Source organism: Bos javanicus, chromosome 2 (assembly GCF_032452875.1).
Source record: "Bos javanicus breed banteng chromosome 2, ARS-OSU_banteng_1.0, whole genome shotgun sequence".
Lineage (NCBI taxonomy): Eukaryota > Metazoa > Chordata > Mammalia > Artiodactyla > Bovidae > Bos > Bos javanicus.
The window spans coordinates 124363975-124384080 of record NC_083869.1 but is presented as its reverse complement, the minus strand read 5'-3'; the positions used below and the strand labels follow the sequence as shown (position 1 = coordinate 124384080).

The window sequence follows — 20106 nt, the reverse complement described above, 5'->3', positions numbered from 1 at the left end:
CTGTGTCAGAACAAAGAACAGTGCAGAAAGAAACAGGTTGGTGTGGACCTTAGGATTGGATGCCTGAAACAGTTAAGAAGTTGTTTAAGTGAGGAAGCCATAGAAAGTTAGGTTGGAAGAGGAAGTGGGGGTAGCTATGATTCATGGAGTATTTCATTATGTAAATGAAATTCCTGCCATACTAGAACTTGAAAGATAAAAAGAAGAGAAAGTAGAGTGGTTTATTACTCCCACAGATCAGAAATAAAGGTGGAAAGCTAAATAACTTTAATAATAGTCTAACCAAACATACAGATGACAAATTGCCAGGGAAACATCTGCATTGAGAATGCTTTTCTAATCTTTTGTGATTGATATCCTAGAAGGGAGCCCTCCAGTTTATCATAGTCAGAATCCCATTTGGGGTAAATAACAGGATTAAATCTACTCTTAAAGATTAAAGGAGGTGGAGAGGCATAGAGTCCCAACTCTCTTTTCAGGTCCCCCAAATCAATAAAGGATGCAGTTAAATCTCTCATTTTCACCTCTGCTGCTGCTGCTGCAAGGCACTTCAGTCGTGTCCGACTCTGTGTGACCCCAGAGACGGCAGCCCACCAGGCTCCCCCGTCTCTGGGATTCTCCAGGCAAGAACACTGGAGTGGGTTGCCATTTCCTTCTCCAATGCAGGAAAGTGAAAAGTGAAAGTGAAGTCACTCAGTCGTGTCCAACTCTTCACGACCCCATTGACTGCAGCCTACCAGGCTCCTCCATCTATGGGATTTTCCAGGCAAGAGTACTGGAGTGGGGTGCCATTGCCTTCTCCTCTACTGTCTCTTTAAAGAAGAGTTTCCGTATGTACAGAATCCGTCTCAATGCAACACGGGATTAGAATTAAAGGCAAACCACTGTTTACTGATATCCATTCTTCAATCACTGCCCTCTAGGCAATGTGTTGCAGGGATGGGAAGCAAAGAAGCAGCATTATCAGAAATTTAGGATTGGATAGGTCCCCAGTCCAACTCCTCTCCCTTCCAGTGCTTGATTCTTCTGTGCTGTATCATTTAGATTAGCCTGTGATGAATTATTTCCCAGGATATAACACATTGTGTCTTTGGACATCCCAGATCTTTGGGTATTAATCACTGATGTATTCAGTCAAAGTCTGTTTCCCTGTAGCTTTCAAAAGTCTGGGTCCTAAATGGAGGCATTCTGAAGAATTTTCCATCTCCCACGTTATAAGCTCTTCACAGAGTTAAAAGTAAGTCGTGCTGGAACGAGTCACAGTTCTTGCCCTCAGATAACTTGCCATCTGATATCCAGGTCTGTCCCAGTTTTCCCCCTAGCAGATTATCCTTCTGCTTTCTTCCTCTAGCTTTTCTTGTTTTATTGGCTCTTTTTCCTTCTGGCTCCATTATCCTTTGGTTAATTCCCAGTGGTTTTTTCAGTTTTATGTCCCTTCCCATTGACTCTCCCTCTCTAAAAGAACATTGTGAAGTTCCTGGAGATCTCAGCCTCACCATAGATCACAAGGCACACGGGGGTGTTTGTCTGTTAGATGAAGGAGTTGGGGCTTGCCTTCTCTGGTTTGCATCCTGTAATACCCCCACCTGCTTTGATGTATTCCACTTTGATATGATACAGTTACGGAAACTTATAACATTCTGATGATGATGTAGAGCCCCACCAGAGAAAGTGATACTAAAATTTTGAAATGTTAATCTCTCTCTTTTAGTTTTGCCTGTCTCCTCAAAGCCATGAGGTTCTCAGAGGTGTGAAACCTTGTTTCATCTCTTTGCCAAAGATACCTCTGTATCTCAGATACATAACAAATAATTAATATTTGTTAAATTGAATTAAATAGTTCTACAGTAATGGATAAAGTCTAACTTTTCACTTAGAATCTCTTGTACTGGGGCACAAATTTGTACCAAGTGATCCCCACACGCGCAGTCAGTACATGCAGGTAGCCCAAACAATCCCTCTTCAGCCCAGAAGCCTCTCTCCCTCCTGTTAATCCTGTAGCACAGTGTTTGGTTTATTCACAGAATCTACATATACTTCTATGATGTTGTCAATCTCTCTTGTTAATGTCTTATAATTTGATGCAGTTAAAAGCTCTTGTCCATTTATCACGGTAATAATCAACTATTTTCATTACAGAATGTTAATATTATCGAGACTAGGGTAATTGTGTAAATTCATCCCGGGGTGTGATGTCGTTAAGAGTACCTGTTATTTGACATTTTGTTTATCTAAAATACATTTCCAAGAGCAGTTTGGTACATTTGTCTTGTGTTTTACATGCTATAAAAACACCAAATGTATCAAACTGTTGAGCTGTCAAGAGTTTTTGTGTATCAGATAGGCCAGGGGATCACAAACTTTTTCTGTAAAGGACCAGATGACATTTTAGGCTTTGCAGGCCATAGCGTCTCTGTCAAAACTGCTCAACGTTGCCGTTGTAGAGTAAAAACAGCATTGACAAGAATAAACCAAGAAACATGAATGTGTTCCCATCAAACTTTACTTGTGGACACTGAAATCTGAATTTCTTATCATTTGTGTCACTAAATATTTTTTCTGTTTTTCCCAGCCACTTAAAAACGTAAAACCATTCTTGGCTCACAGCTGTACAGAAGCAAGGAGAGGGCTGGCTTTGGCTGCGAGCTGTAGTCTGCTGACCCCCCAACATAGGTCTAGAGAAACAAAACTGATTAGTTAGACTTTATTCCTTTGTATTGTTTCAAAGAGCTGTAGTCACTACCTTAGCATCTTCATTCAGTGTTGAAGTATTTTTGGTCTTGTTTATGATTGAAAATGGAAAACAAAAGACGAGGCACTCATTCCTATTTATCTGGCAGCCAGGATACACGTGAACTAAAAGCTAAAATATCATCACTCCCGCAGCACCCCTGCCTCTGGCAGTTTCTAGACTGTTCTCTATTAACTGTGCTCTTAACATATTCAGTGACAGATTCAGTTAACCCCTCTGTTCTGTTGGATTTTTAAGGTTCCCAAATTCACCTTCTCTTTAGCCAGGTTTTAAAGATATCTAGTGAACATGGTAAGAAGATGACATGATTTTCACTCTGAACTTTTGGTACACCAAAAGTGTATAAATTTAAGGTTGGGTGACTAAAGGAGGTATTTGAAAGGTTCCCCTTTCAAAAGAAAGAAATTTCTCTGAGAGGAATTCCTTAATTCAGGGCCTACTTGGGCAGTATTTATCAATAAGTTAAAAGGAAGTTATATCCTTTTGGAGGCATCTTTGTGCCCTAGTCAACATGGTTGTTTTCTAAAGGATTTCTTCATATCTGTGACTAGCTTTGGGAGGTGCTCTGTAATACATTCCTAAAACTATGTTCCTTTGAGTCCCCTGGTCCAGGATCCTTCAGCTACGACATTCAGTGGAATAAATTGTTTATCCATTAGCAGTTGAGCAAGATATACTTCTCTTTGGGGGATATTTTCTTTGATGTTTTTTCACGTTATTTGCTCTGTTATTATGTAAATTGATCATGAATAAATCTTATTGCAAGTCTGATTCTGGTTGATACTAATCATTAAAGAAACAGGAGTCAGCGATACTGCACATATATAGACCCACTACCCAAAAGCGGGGTGAGGAGGAACCTCTGCTTCAGCAGATCAGCAAGAGATACTGTCAGCCAGTCTTTGTAGAACAATTCTCTTGTTTTCCCCATATTTTCACTCTTTTCTGTGGCCCAGTAATTGTCTTACGCTCAGTCCTAAAACAGAGATAATTTATTGACATGCATTCAGTTCTGAGAATATTAATGTTTTAAATCTGCTTTGGAACGATTTGACTTATTTATACCAAGTTTTAAAAATAACTTTTTTCTAACCCACATAATCAGTCACTACAACACATGTAATTATCACATCTGTTAGAAGCATTTTTAATATGCTGAATTTGTCTTTTTTTAAGAAGCACTCTACAAATTAGTAGTTATTAATACCTCTCTGATCATATTGAGAAACGAAGATATGTTGCAGGAAAAAGAGATTTTTTTCCTTTTCTCTCTTTTTACTGCAGCAGATGGACAGGTATGGACATATGGGTGTGAAGAGAGCTTGCTTTTATAATTAACAGAAGGCTCACTGCTCAATCTCTTATTTAACCATGGGCAAACCTTACCTCTTATCTATTCTCACAGTCCTAGGGTCTATTGTATTACGCAGGTGGTTACTTAAAACCAACATTACACACTTTGAAGTGGTCTGTTTACTAGCACAAAGCATGTACCTTGTGGCCATGTCTGAGTAATATACAATTTTGTAGTGTTTCTCTACATTCCTCTTGGGAATTGATTGAAAGTGTTAACATGGAAAGCCATTTTCATTGTTATAGGATTTTTCAGGAAAAGAAGACACAGCTAATTAATATCTGATCCTTGTTTTCTGTTGTATGTAGTTCTGTGGAACCAAGATGCTGTTTTCTAGATATCAGATCGGGGTATCATGTTTTTCTTAAGTGCTTATTATTGGCTTTAATCATTTTTGGAATTGGGACTTCCGAGAAATCCTGCCAAATATGTTTGTGTTCCATACTAAGTGATCAGAGTTTTTATGCTGATTATAGCTTCTTGCTTTCCATCTCTTCAACTCAACCCTTCTTAGTATAATGAAATAAAATTGGCTGACCAAAGGCTTCTGGTCTCCTAGACGTGTGTAGTATAACCTTTAATGTATGCTCAATCACTTTGATTTCTGTAGCTCTATTCAGGTTTGAGAGCCCTCATTTGATCTGTGGAGTCCTTGCTGGTGAGTGCAGTGTTAAGGCAAAATTTTCTATTATGTAATAGTTAAAATTTTGCATCAGGCACTGATATTTTACAGCAATTTGCTTTTGCATTCACCTATTCTGGGGATAATCTAATAACAGCTCTATTTAGGAAATGATAAAAACTGTTTTTGAAGGGTAATTGTCATTGGCAAATTCCATTTGCTGGCATTCATGAAAGGCTGCATTCGAGTGATTTTCCTGCAATAGGCAGTTCTACCAACTGTAATTTAATAAAGGCCAGTGTCTTCCTAAATAAGCTCCTTTATCCAGATGTAGTTTTTATATGACAGAATAGTAGTGGACCATGAAAATGACTCAAATTTTGTGGAGAAGCTAGCGAGCACCCCAAGGATGTATTTCTAGCCAAGGACCACCAGTAGCACACTAGCTTTATTTAAAAAAAAAAAAAAAAAGAGTAGGAGAGGATATAGACAAGAAAGAAAATGTAGGATGAAGATAAACATACTGTATGACTAGGAATGACACCATAGAGGGGAAATCCCTGACAATCCAGTGGTTACGACCCTGCGCTTCACTGTCAGGGGTCCGGGTTCCATCCCTGTTCTCTGTGTGGTGTGGCCAAAAAAAAAACAACACGCTAGAGAGGAAAGATGGAATTTTAGAATCATCTTTTGCTAGCTGCTTGGTCACTCTGTTGTTAGTTTATCCCCATCTTGAGTGTTTGTGATTCTAATATCCTTTTCTAAACTGCCAGTTGGTCTGAGTTTTCCACCAAAAGTGTATCAAACCTATTATTTATGAAGCTTTTGGGAGTGGAGGGGCCAGGGGGCGTTTTTCTTTTGGGTGATTTCTGTTCTCCTTTCTTCATTTGTTTCCTTTTTTGGCTGAAGAATGGGCTACTGCTGCTTGACCTGTCATCTTTATGTGCTGTTTACACATGGCTTTTACAAAAGAAGCCATTACCACATCTGATTTATCTCTTATTGCAAGTGCCCCTTTAAAAGCATTTGTTTTAACTTAACAAATTAAAAAAAAAAAATCACCAAGTTAGCATTGTCATACAACCAAGGGAAATACTGATATTATTAATTTCCAAAATAGGGATAAGATTATAACTATTAATAATATAGTAAATGTATAAAGACATATGTTCTGTTTTTTAGAGCTTTTTCCCAAGGCATTTAAAGCCATTCTTTGCTAAGACATAAACTTGCCATATTTTGTTAGAGAGAAGTATGTGGAAAGAAAGCACTCGCAATTAACTGATTTTATCAGGATTGGAGTCTACATTTTTTAGTTTGCATGTTGTAGACCTTTTGGGGGTGTTATTTAAATACATTTTGATCATTTAAGTGACTGTAATATTTATTGTTTACTTTAGTTCAGAACCAGGAGCTGGACTCTTCTGCTGGGTATCTTCCTTCTGTGCTTTAGCAAGATAACCTCGATTCCTGCTGGTTCTGTGGTCATTTGCAGTGCAAAGCGTTTCTTACTGGGTTTGCAAAGCAAGGGTAATGTGCTCTGTGGGCGTATGTGTGTCTGTGCACACCCCTCCCCCTCAATCCCACTGCCACCTTCTGCTCATTCCCTTTGCCTTATCAAAACCTGTTTTTTAAAATTGTATAAGTAAGTCTAACGAGTCCCCCAAGCCCCTTTTTTTCTGACATACAGAAAAGCTGATAAACGTTTAATGTATTAACTTTCCCTGAGACATTTGCATTTCACCAGGCCACACAGTCATTGCAAAGATGATGGTGACATTACAGATTTGATCATATCAGTAAGCATGATTTCCAAGGTCAGTTCTGACTCTCGGTTTACTTGATTGAACGGCAGAATAGAAGGAAGAAAATGGGAAAACCAATGATAGTTTAATAGATGTAGGAGATTTAGGGTTCCTTTGGGTGAAATGATTATAGAGACAGTATGCTGACTCTGAGCCTCTTTTTACAGAAAATTCAGTAATTTCTGGAAACAGAATCTGGGTAGTAACACAAAAAGATATACTTTAGGCTTAGAAACAGCAATAAATCTATGAAGCTTTAAAATAGTACTTTTTGTAACTGATCAGAAATATTCTTAAAACTATTAAAAACAGCCTATCCAGTGTTCTTCATGAGAATCTTGGCTCAGGAATACTTAAATATCTTCAGAGTGTATCAGTTTTAGTTATTATCTTCTGTCACAGTTTCTTTCTTCTAAGTTCTACCTGGTGATATCCTCTAAAATATAACGAGAACCTGACTCAGACCGTGCTAAGCTGCAAGGAAGACCGGCCTCAGTTAAACCCATGGTGTCGTTATTCGGTCACTAAGTAGTGTCTGACTCTTTGCGACCCCGTGGACTGCAGCACCCCAGGCTTCCCTGTTCTTCACTATCTCCTGGAGTTTTCTCAAATTCATGTCCATTGAGTCAGTGATGCTATCTAACCATCTCATCCTCTGTCGCCCTCTTCTCCTGCCCTCAGTCTTTCCCAGCATGATGGTCTTTTCCAATGAGTTGGCTCTTTGCATCAGGTGGCCAAAGTATTAGAGCTTCAGCTTCAGCATCAGTCCTTCCAGTGAATATTCAGGGTTGCTTTCCTTTACGATTAGTTAAATCCATAGGGTTGGCTAATTTGGATACTTAAGAAACACTCATATAGGGACTAGTTCTTGGTTGTGTTTCTTTGCAAAAAGGCATATTTTGAGAAATACAATGACAAATAATATCTAGTATTTGCTTAGCACTTCATTTTGAACACAATACACAGTTAACCCTCAATACCCATATCAGGTATATAGTGGTGTTCTGGCTTTCTATGATAAAACTGAGTCTCAGAGCAGTTCAAGGACTGCTCAAGAACAGGCAGTTTTTAAGTGAGAAAACTAGAGCTGCAACGCAGGTCTTTGATGTTTCAGTTCAATGGTATTCTGTTATGCCACAGCTATACCCTAAGTCACTTAGTCCCCAGGTAAAAATGTGATGAAAGTTACAGAAAGTAAATTAAGAAGGCTGGAATTTGTGAGACTCTAGTGACTTATAAAACTACATATTAAAAATGGTGCTTTAAGATCCCCAACCACTAATGAGTTGATTTATTAACCCTGGACTGCCCTTAACTTGCCTTAAATCCCTCAGGTTATTTCACAGAAAGTCTTAGAACCTGAAATAGGATCTTTCAGTCAGTAGGAACCAGCAGATGGGCATGAGAAATGAGGCCTTGGGACTTCCCTGGTGGTCCAGCAGTTAAGACGTTGCACTTCCATTGCAGAGGGCGTGGGTTTGATCCGTGGTTGGGGAATTAAGATCATGCATGCCATGGTGCAGCCAAAATACAGAAGAAAAAAAGAAAAGAAGCCTTGCCTACTGTTGAGACAGAGAGTCTCACAGCTTTTTTTGGCCTTGGGGGTAATCTGGTTCTTGGCTTTAAAATCATTCAGAAGAAAATAGTTTGTTTGGAAGAAAATAGTTTGTTTGGAAGAAAATAGTTGTTTCATTTACACATTTATTGGAAATATTATTAACAGATAGATTAATAGTTCAAATTCCCAGTAATTAAATCAGACTTCAAGTACCAGTTCTGAGGCAAATCAGATTTGGGTCCAAACGCAAACAAACTAGAAACACGTTGTCATCAAACCAAAAGACATTTTATAACTGTAATAATTATTTGTTCTTCATCAAAGAGTATTTCTGTTTTTTTGTGCTTAAGCCTCTAAGTATATTTATGTAAAAGTGAAACTCTTGCTGATTTGGAAGCGAGCGTTAGAGACTCTTTAAGATGGCACTGGTAAAGTGGATTAAGACAGGATAGTTATGCATTTAGTGACAGAATTTGTATTTTGGTCTGGCCAGACTAAGAAAATTATTTCACAGTCATCATTTATGTTTCCTGCTTCTCAATTTAATCAATTTGATAAAACAAAATGTCACCTTATCCTGCTAATTGCCCTTCTCTTAAAATTTGTCCTGTATGATTTCAGCAAGTGCAATATTTATTAATTTGTCTATAATGACTGCACATGCATGTGTATATTTGATGATACAATTTTCATTGGTATTCTAAAAATAGATCCTGGAAACCACTGAGTAGAATATGAAGGAGAAGCATTTTTCTGAAAACGTAAGCATACCTTGATTCCAAGGCTCTCTTTAGAAGTTAGCTTTGTAGCTGATGTGACTCTATTTTCTTCCTTCTTTTAACATTGTTCTGTTAGCTGTCTAATTCTGCTAATGGTGGACTCAATAACATTGTTGACTGGCTTATTTCAGTGCTTATGTCATGTTATAATACCTGAAAATGCACGCACACACACACACGACACCGTAATTAAGCTTACTCACCAGCTCTGTTAAAGTTTGCCTTCTCCCCAAGCTTTCATCATTGCCCCAACCACCACATAGCTCCGAGTTTATTATGCAGACATACTTAACTGCTGTTTGTATATATCATTGTTAATATCTTCATTCAGCTAAATCTAAGTACCCTGGAAATTGGATGACTTCCTTCTTTTATTTATCTCAAAATCTCCTAAAAGAGGATTCTCTTCTGAGGTGACAATTAAACAGCTATTTACTGAATTTGGCCAGTTCATTCTGATGTCTTGTATTTAATTTTAGTAAGAGAAGATTTCAACCTGAGGTATAGAGCACTCAGCCAAAACAAATAAAACCCACACACACAAAAGAAATATAAAGCATTCTGATGTGAAGTATGTGTTTATCCATAGTCAGTATCACTAATCTAGAGTTAATGTTCAGATCAGGTCTTGGGATACTTTAATATTTTATACTTTTGTGACTTTGGCAAGTGAATGATCATTTTCCATGTGTCTTCAGATGTCTAATAAGACATTCTCAGAAAATCTGTGACAACTCACAGATACAGCCATATTTTTATTCATATGCCTGAGAATATCACTGCCATCTCTAAATCAGAAAACATTAAACAAAATGTAATTAAGCTACACTTTAAATTTGAGCTATTTTTTCCACTCAAATAGATTAAGTCCATCACCATTGACTTTGACTTTCAAAACCCACTCAAAACACTAAATTACTAGTGTTTTATATTATATTCTCCGTATAAAAGAATTTGTATACCATTACCAGTTGCTGACATTTCTTATTATTCTTTCCATTAACTACTTCTTCATTTAGGAAACCATTAAGGTTTATTTTTAACTGTTTTCAAAGGCTTGGAGGATATTAAGGATTTATTAGCACTTCCTTCATAGATTTTTTACCAGACTCCTCAGGTTTTACAGATCATTTCATTATGAAACCAGTGTAAAAGCTTGCATAAGAAAAATCATTTAATAGCATTTTTATTATAGAGGTAATGCATATTCATTTTTAAAAGGTTGTGAAATACAGAAAAACACAAAGAAAGAAATTAAATTACTTGCAGTCCTACCTCTATTGATATTTTAGTATACCTTGAGGTCTTTTTCATGTGTATAATTACACATATTAGAAAGTATAATTCTTAAATGGATAAGAAATAAAACATAGTATATTATCAAGAGGAAGATTTAGTCTTTGAAGTTAGCATTTTTGCCTTCTTCCCTCATTCCAACAATCTAATCATGGTCCTGAAATCAAAATGTATCCCTGGAATCATGTGACAAGGTTGACAGTGAAAAAGCTGTTCTTCACTTGGTCCTCAACTGCCTACCCAGGATTTTAATATATACGAAGATAAAGTGAGACGATAGCAGGTTCTTTTTTTTTTTTTTTTTTTAACAGAGAAAGGAACTATTTTCCCATTGCCAACTAAAGGTAAAATTGGACTTTACTAGGCAAGGAACAAGTGACAAAATGGAGAGAATTACTACATAGACCCTCCAGAAAAAAGAAAAAAAAAAAAAACAGTATATGGCTCTTGCTTATGCAGCAAAATTTTAGAAAGATTTCAGGATTTATCTTCACTGTGATGCTTATAGGATAAGAGAGTCTTGTCAGCATAACTGTACTTATTTCAATAAAATAGATAAATCCCTTCCTTCAAAAATAACCTAAAAAGGAAGACACTGGTTTGCATTTAATGAAATAACAGCAAAATACATATAAAACACCCATATCCCACTTTTAATAATATCTGTAATCCCTAAGTCAAGAGAGAGGTTATTTATAACTCATAAAAGCACATACATGCTCAGGGCTTGATCCTGTGACATAATCTGTTTGAGTAAGTCATTGTCAAGAGAAAGCCTTTAGGAGGAAAAAAAAAATTCCAAAAAAAAAAATCAAGAGTTTTTTCTCCCCCAAAGAAAATACTGGTTTATCATACTTAGCAGGAACTACTGACTTCTTAAGGAAAACAGAGTTTTCAGTCAAACAATGTTCCTGCTCACTTAAATACTGGTCTAACATTTTTCCTTCTCATATTCTTGAAACCAACTAGACAACCTTGTGACATATCCTTCAGAAGATCTGTTTAAAGTTTCCAGGCCAGTTTGGTATATGGGGCTGTGCAGAATCTTATATAATCCAATGGTCCATGCTGATGGTCAAAGCCAAAGGCACAGTACTGTCAGTTAAAATTCTTTACTCATGTTAGATGCCAAATTGTGTGTGTCTTATGTCATAAGGATTTTATATCTTCTTTTTGCCCCAATCACTTCTTCTGGCTTTCCAGCCATCTGCTTATGTTTCAAAGTATGGTGTCAGCCACTAAGATCAGACTCCGCTGAGAGGACTTTGGGCAATTTTTGTACTTCTCAAAAGAAAAGTCAGGGTTATTGTATATTCTTTTGAATGTAATAGGATGTGTCCTTTGGGCCTACTAGAAATACTTTCTGTTGCCATGGGTAGAAATGGCCTTTGGAATCAGACACTGACCTTAGGGTTAGGTTAAACTCTAGTTCCATTAGTTCCCAGCTCTCGCCTGCTTACCCTCTCCATTTTTTCATCTATAAAATAGAAATAGTGACTACCTCGTAATGAGGTTGTGAAAAATGAAAAGAGAAAACTTGCTAGAGTACCTGTCACATGGTGAACATGCCATAATGTTAGTTTTCCTCTGACGTAGAACACTGAATGCTGGTCTGGTCAAGGGGGCCACTTTTTATGTTCTTTCTAAACGAGCCTTTTCAGTTTTTGAATAGCTTGAGGCAAAACAGTTCTCAGGGCTCCTGAATTTATCTAGTATAATTTCAGCAAGTTTTTACTGAACATCTATATGTGCCAAAAACTGTGCAAGAGAGATATAGAGCTAAGAACTACAGAAGTCCTTATCCCCCAAGGAGCTCAGTCTGATGGAAAAGACAGATGACTAAACCAATGATGGCAGGGTACAGTGGGAATGAAAGTCGCGGTATCTAAACATACTTTAGGCATCCAGGAGAAAACTTCCAGAAGAACTAACATGAGCTGAGTAAGGACTTGCAGGCAGAAAGAACAATACAATATTGACAAAGGCACGGGGCAAAAGAAAGCATGCTCTGTTCTAAGAATTGCAAATTGTCTTGAGTTAGTAGAGAGAAGGGTGTGTGTGGAGGTGTAGCAGAGTGAAGCTGGAGAGAGAGAGAGAAGAGTCATATTTTAAAGTATTTTCTGTGTGTTAGAAAAGGACCTGAACGTTAACCAAAAGTCGGTGAAGAGTCACTGAAGGACTTTAAGCTGAAAAATGGAATTTTCAGTGTTTCATTTTTAGAAATAAACACTTTCACAGCAGAATAAAGGATGTGTTCAGGAAAGGATTGAGATGAGGAAGGAAGAAGGAAAAGAAAATTTGTTTAGGGCATTAGCAGTAAGTTGGGTGAGGCATTATAAGAGCCTGAATGGAGACATTAAGTGTGGGAATAGAAAAGAGCAGATACGGGACACACTAAAGTGGACTGGATGAGTTTAGTTTGGGGCATATTGTATCCCATATGCCTGGGAGAGTGTCCAGTAAGTAGTTGGCTGTGTTGTCCCAGAGATCTCGACAGCGGAGCCAACTGGAGCGGTTGATTCGACCATATGTGAGAGTGCTCTAAGTAGTAATCCAACCCAACTGTTATCAGTTTTCCTTTATTTCCAATGACTAATACGTATTTGGTGATCAGTAAATATTTGTTGAATTGATATTACTGTGGCCACAGCTTTTACCCTTGGTCTCCTCAATTCCTGCTTTGGAAAAAAAATGATCAATCTATCTAATTTTACTCAGCAGTAGGCAACTTTGGGCCAGGTGGTGCTGGCCTCAGCAATGTTTGATTATCAGTTGGTCAGACTGGTATAAAATTGGCTCTTCCTTGATTATCTTAGGCATTTTCCTGGTTATTAATCAACCTTCTCAGTTGTGACAAAATTATCTGGAGAAGCCTCTCCATGTGACTGGGTTTGGATATGCTGTTCACAGCATTAGAGCTAGCATACAGCAATTTGAGAAAGCCTATCTGTTTATTACCAGTGAATCTATTTTGGGCAGCTCCATAACAGCTTGTCTGACTTGAAAGAAATGGTGAGATAAGTGCCTTAGAAAGTAGTACAGAGTGTTAGTAACGTAACAACAAACTCATTCTGGTGTCCCCCAGGCCCTAGCCTATTATTGGTGCTCAGATAATGTTGATTGAATTAAGTGAATCTACATGGTAATTGAGAATTTACAGAGTGCTTTCCTATACTATTGTATTTGATCTTTCAGAACCCTGTGAGTCAAACCAAGTATTATTCTCACTTTAAATATGAGGAAATTCATATATGCTTAGCATGAATAGTTTATATATCTCTGATATGCCTTCAGACAAAGACAGTTTCTCTTGTCATCTTTCAATCCCGTTTTTCATGTCCTACGTAATATTCATGATCAGTCAATGAAAGACCTACCTAATGTGAGTTCAACTTGTACCACTTTGAAATGCTCTTAAGTTAGACTGTTCTTAGAGGTAAAGTTGGCCTGGAGTTCTGAAGTGCAGTGCATCTTTTCTTCTCTTACTAGACCGCTGGTTTATATTCATCACAGTGTAGACTGGTTTACAACTTAAGGAGCAGTAACGATTTTTTTTTTTTAATATAATACACATAGTGTGATTGCAGCACTAAAACGTGTAGGCTGGTCCAAGCATAAGTTGTCTATTCCAGGAACACCTTTTTAAAAGAGTGCTTTTCTGTTAATTTCCTATATGGCATGTAATATGGTAAACTGATTTTACCAAAATTTCAGGCCTACGTGGCTTATTTATAGCTCTCTGGTGAGCACATGCCAGTTTTCCTAACATTTGGCTTCTGTTAGATTGTTCGTTTCTCACATGCTTCGTGTTCTTTTCCTGCTATGTGAGTTCCTACTCTTCTTCCAACCACATCACTTTTCTTTGAACATTAGGAATAGGTCCACACACTGTGATGTTACCTTCTCTTCCACGTTCTCTTCAAAGTTCTTATTTTAGATCTGTTTATCCTTTGATGTGAGACATGTAGCCCAAGAGGGAACTCTGTGTTTCCAGGATTTATTTCTCTCAGGAGTTGGAGACATTGTCATTCATCCATGGAGAAATACTTCTCAACTGCTGATAAATCATGTTTATTCTGTTTAAAAGCATTGTCTCACTATTTCTGATATTATAGTTAATTCTTTGACCATGATTGGATTGTCTGTGCTGGATGTACTCACCTTCCATATCTCTGCCAACCAAAGTCGAGATTTCAGCTTCTCCATCATGGGCCAGCATGATGATACATATGGCTTGGAGATGTATGGAACATTTTTCAATCTGAGCAGACTCATCCAGCTATGTTTTATCGACTCATAAATTGCCCTGTGTCCTGTGCATAGTAATGAGTTAGGTATTTAGGAATAGTTTCCCCTCTGAGTATGAAGAGTATGTTTTACAGAGAAGTCCATAGTTAACACAAACTGTTCCTCTGTGAGGCACATCAGAATCATTTCTCAGATTAACCATGCTGTAGAACTATGACTAAAATGGTGTTGGAATTGTTTAAGCTGCTGACATGTTTAGTGAACAGCAAGTAATTCTTCCTTTTGACCACCTTCAGGAGCTTAGATTCCTGGTTTATATTAGTATTAATATTTTCGAGGCCTCTTAGAAATCATTGTTGATTCTCAGAGTTCACTGTGTTCCCCACCTACTCCTAATCTTCTCACTCTTGTGTGTGTTCATTCATTTGTAGAATATAAATGGCATTCGCACCGAGGAGGTGGCTGCCGTGACCACGGGGCCATCTACCAACCCTGACTCTGAATGGGAGGGCCCCAAGCGTTCAGTAATTCCTAGTAAGAACCAAATGACCGCTTCACCGGAGTCTCCAAAAATCTTTGACTTTGGCTCCCTCCCCGTAAGCAGCAAGGAGACAGAAGAGAAGGAGCTGGGGGCAGCTGGCTCTCTTGATATTAAGGAAGAGCTGAGAGGTCCCAGTGGGGAGTGTGTAGGAGTGGAGGAACAGGCCAGTGCCTTACGGGCCTCAGTATCACCAGCTTCCTCCCAGCTGCAACTTGGTGAGAAAAAGGCAGAGAGTAGTGAGCAACGTGTTGCACCAGGAAAGCCACTTGGAAAGCAAAACGGATCATTTCTTGACTCTCGTGTGGGTAACCAATTCCCCACCCTCATTCGAAGTTTCCAGGTAGTAACTGATTCAGTGATGCAGATCTAACGACTCACTTTGGGAGAGGGCCAGAATCTATTCTGCGGAGGAGGTGGTGGTGGCAGTGGTGAGGATAGTTGCCTCTTGGCTCTTTTCAAAAATCACAGAGTAAAATTGCAGTTCTTGATTACTACAAGTAAATGTATTCAGAGTCATTAATACTACCCCCAAAACTCTTTTCCTCGATTGAGAACGGGCTTCGTAAAGAGGCGAATTTCTGAGACTTCTGTGATGAGGGGCCTTCAGTGTTCTGAGACCCTGCCCCCCAAACTCAAATACTCTTAATCAATTAAAAGGGGTAACTGACTTTTTAAATGAGGAGTCAGGCCCCAAATAATGGCTTATGTATTGCACCAAATAGTGCAGCCCACCACTCCCACTGACCGCACTCACGGGAGCTTCCATGATCATAGGCACTAATCTCCTATGCTAAGGTGGATGGCCACTTAACTTTACCACAATCATATGCTAGTTTCAGGGTGATTTATAGTCTTGGGGAAGGTGAGCTGATGGACAGGAAACCTTTGATATTTCGCTTAAGTTCATTCTCTGGAAATTCTGAGATTAATCACCAGGTGGTGGTAAAACTGATTATCTTCTCTCCACTTTTTCCAATATTGTTTTCTTTTCAATAACTCCAAAGTGAATGTCTGACATTGATTTGAAAGAAGTTAATGAATTGCAGGGTAATGTGTTCCAATGCCAGTGCTATGTCATGTACCATTTGTACTAAGGGGAGGAAATGTGGCTGATTTCCTTAATTTTAATGGTACAGTCACAAGGACAAACAGAAGTGATTGCTCTTTGGCAAATAGTTTTATATTCAAATTCTGAAGGTCCATCTGAAGTGTTCTGTTTCACCACGCGTAACTGTCTGATACCATTGCTTTCCATTAAGCCTGCGAAAGTGAACAGTAGTGCTGTTCTTTAATGTCCTTGGTGATTCAACACCTTGTCAGGGCTACACTGGAATAGTGTCCAAGGCTTGGGCAGAGGTTGAGCTAGCCCTTTGCTTGATCAGAGCAATCACTTTGATCAGATCAATGTCAGAAGATTAGGTAGCCACAGCCTCCAGAGGACTCCGGTAACTCTCTTTCTTTACTGCCTCACAGCCTCCCCTGGTGAAGACTCAGACCGTCACGATCTCAGACACTGCCAATGCTGTGAAAAGTGAAATTCCAACCAAAGACGTCCCTATCGTCCACACGGAGACCAAGACCATCACGTACGAGGCTGCCCAGGTGGGACACGGTTCAGTGTTTCAGAACCAGAGACTATCCAGTAAACATGATAAATCACCTCTCTACACAGGGTTTCTCATCACTTGCTGCAAATAATACTAGGCTTTTCTGGGGCAGTCCTTTTCAGAAGAGATCACTCATCTCAAGATGTCCCCAGATACTTTATTAAAAGCAAAATTATCTTGGATCTGATGGCTTATATCCACCGAGTTCAGTTAGGGAAGACAATCCAGTGTGATGGTTGAGAACATGGGCTTTGGGTCAAACAAACCTGAGCTCAGGTCCCAGCTTCTCCATATATTAACTTAAACAAGCGGTTGAGCATCTGGGAGCCCTGATGCCCCCGCTCCACCCCCCATACCCGCCTGCACCGTGTTAGTATCTACCTCATGATTCTGTTGTGAAACTTGTGTAAGATGGTACTTGAACATCACACCTGAAATGTAAGTAAGAGAAAGAAAGTGACGTTGCTCAGTCGTGTCCGACTCTGTGACCCTATGGACCCCACGGAGGACCAGGCTCCTCCATCCATGGGATTTTCCAGGCAAGAATACTGGAGTGGGGTGCCATTTCCTTCTCCAGGAGATTTTCCTGACCCAGGGGCTGAACCTGGGTCTCCCACATTGTAGGCAGACGCTTTACCGTCTGAGCCACCAGGGAAGTCTAAGTAAGGAAGTAAGAGCTAAAATATTTATAATCAATTTATTACAATTAAATTTAAAATCATATAAGAATTTAGTGCTTAAAATTTTGTTTACTTCCTACTTTTAGTAAAATTTCTCCTTCCTTGTTGATAATTTGAATGAACTCGTCTTGCTTAGGTTGAGTCATTTCCTTTTTCATTCACAGAAACCAAAAGTGCAAAAAACTTCTCCGTCTATAAACGGAACTGTTTATTCATTATTGCAGCAAGTATTTGAGCATTTATGTATTAGGCCAAAGCAATGTACAGGGTGGACACAGGCCCTTCTCTCTGAACTGACGTTCCAGTCTGGAGAGACAGGCAATAAAACCCAGATGTATACATTTCAGACAGTGGTAAGTGCTTTAAAGGAACTAAAATAGGATCAAGAGTCAGACAATATGCGATAACATGAAGAGTTGCTATTCTGGGCCTGGAATAGTCAAGGAAATCCTCTCTGAAAAGGTGACATTTTAGCTGAAGCCTGCATGATGGGAAGGAGGCGGCCGTGTGGAGCTCTGGCTGGCTGGTTTCACACAAATCCTTTCGGTTAATCCTCACATCACCATAAGCTGGGTGATGACATCCACCTTTGGGCAGCAGTGTCACTTGCCAATTAAAAGCACATTCTTTGCAATTAGACAAGTGGAATGTATATCCCAGCTCAACCATGTACTAGCTGGATAACTTTTAACAAATCACTAATCTCTAAGCCTCTGTTTCCTGCCTGTAAAATGGGGATAGTACTACCCACCACTGCAGGTTTTGGAGAAGGATGAAGTGAAGTGGCGTCTGGACAGCGCTTGGTGTGTTCATAGACATTCAGTTAACGTGGTGTGCTTCCGGCTTCTCCCTCTTGTGGTCTCAGCTGTGGAATTTGAGTTTGGTAAATAATGACTTGCTCCATGGCTTCAGGTTTTCTGGCAGTGGTGATAAAGTAGCCTCATTTAGGCAGTGGTTTTGGAAGATGGTTCCTAAAGCTGTGTGCTGAATCTATTAAAGGAGGGGCTGCCTGGGGACAGGGATACGGCTTCTGGCAGGTTTAGGGGGATGCTTGTGAAGAACTGAAGGGTAGCCTGAGGAAACGAGAAGAAAGAGCTATGTCAGGAGAGACAGAGACGGATGAACAGGACTTGGCAGTGGCGGGGACTGCAGAGGAAGGCAGAGGACGTCCCTTTAAGATTGAGCACAGTGAGCCAGGAGCGTTTTGAAAGAAGCACTTGCATATGGGAGGGAACTCTCTAAGCCGTCACTACCATGGAAACCATGGAAACAGCTGTCTGTCAATAGAGAGCAGGTTTGCAATTTATAGTACGTCCAATTAAGGTAATTATGTGCAACCATTAAAAAAAGCTTCTGATGGGAATAATCTATGTGATAAATTGGTAAATGAAGAAAATGCAGTACAATATGGTATAAATAATATGCTGTTTATGTGAGGGAAAAGGGTTGTATGTATAGGTATGGATACAAAGGCTTATATGTGAATATACTGTCTCTTGAGTGGGTGCTCAAAAACACAAAAACCCACCACTGGATGGCCTGGGATGAAGAGGCCTGGGACTTCAGTCTGTGGTCAGGAGTGGGAGGGACACTGACATTTCATCTCCATTTTGAATATTTTAAATTTTGTAACGTGCATATCAAAAAAAATTTTTAATGGTTCAAAATAAATTACTTAAAAAACTGTTAGTGCCATTCTGCCCACAGAAGCCCATGTATGGTTTGAGTGTATCCCATACAAAAATTCATTTTAAAATATGCTAGCATGTAAGAGAAATACAGAGGCCCCATGATGTACAAGATAAAGCCTGTGGGCCCTGGAGTTAGAGAAACTTGGATCTTCTTAAAAAAAAAAAAAAATATATATATATATATAGTCATTTATTTGTTTAGCTGCGCTGGTCTTCATTGTGGCATGTGAGATCTGTAGCTGTGGCATGCAAACTTTTAGTTGTGGCCTGTGGGATCCAGTTTCCTGACCAGGGATGGAACCCAGGCTCCCTGTGCTGGGAGTACAGAGTCTTAGCCACTGGACCACCAGGGAAGTCCTCGAGAAACCTGGATCTTAATTCCAACACCTGCTAGCTTTGTGACCTTTAGCAAGTCAATCTCCAAGCCTTAGCTTTCTCTTCTGAGAAATACCTTTATAAGGTTATTGAGATAAAGATAATATTTTCCTGGTGCATAGTGGCTATTCCAGAATGGTAGCTATTGTTATATTGTTATGCGTCTTCCTTTATTTCACTTTAACCAGGCTTAAGACACTTTAACCAGCTACCAGCTACCTAGTAGCTCAGCTGGTAAAGAATCTGCCTGCAGTGTAGGAGACCCTGGTTTGATTCGTGGGTTGGGAAGATCCCCTGGAGGAGTGATAGGCTACCCACTCTAGTATTCTTGCCTGGAAAATTCCATCGCCAGAGGAACCTGGCAGGCTTTAGTTCACAGGGTGGCAAAGAGTTGGATGCAACTGAGTGAATTTCACTTGCATACATCTACCTTCATTTCACTTTAACCAGGCTTAAGACAAATTTATAGTTTGTCTTACTTCTTACTGACTAGGCAGTGAAGTATGGTGGGGAAGTGTTGACTTTGAAATTGGATTTACTGGATTTGAACCTGTTCATCACTTACTAGTATCCAGTCAAGTTACTAAATCACTTTGTGCCTCAGTTTCCTCATTTGTAAAATGGGGCTAATAATAGTTCTACCTCATAGGGTTGTTGCAAGGAATGAATAAGTTAATGTACATAAAATGTGCATTTCAGATTAAGTTGTCACTACCATAGAAACCACCCAAGTGCCCCTCAATAGGGAACGGGTTACATAAATTATATATAGTACATCAATTATGGTAATTCTTTGCA

The 20106-nt window shown here is 39.1% G+C and overlaps 1 protein-coding gene across 25 annotated transcripts in view; it reads left to right on the top strand.

Annotated features, from left to right (window-relative positions):
• The window catches only part of EPB41 (erythrocyte membrane protein band 4.1), a 181208-nt gene that overhangs the window by 149409 nt on the left and 11693 nt on the right, over window positions 1-20106 (top strand). For 15 of the 25 annotated variants that reach the window (XM_061390473.1, XM_061390457.1, XM_061390441.1 and 12 more), the window contains 2 exons: window positions 14846-15295; window positions 16429-16557. In XM_061390473.1, the coding sequence (XP_061246457.1) occupies window positions 14846-15295; window positions 16429-16557 (579 nt within the window). The remainder of the gene's footprint in view (window positions 1-14845; window positions 15296-16428; window positions 16558-20106) is intronic. The other 10 variants (XM_061390525.1, XM_061390515.1, XM_061390506.1 and 7 more) reach the window with 1 other exon arrangement.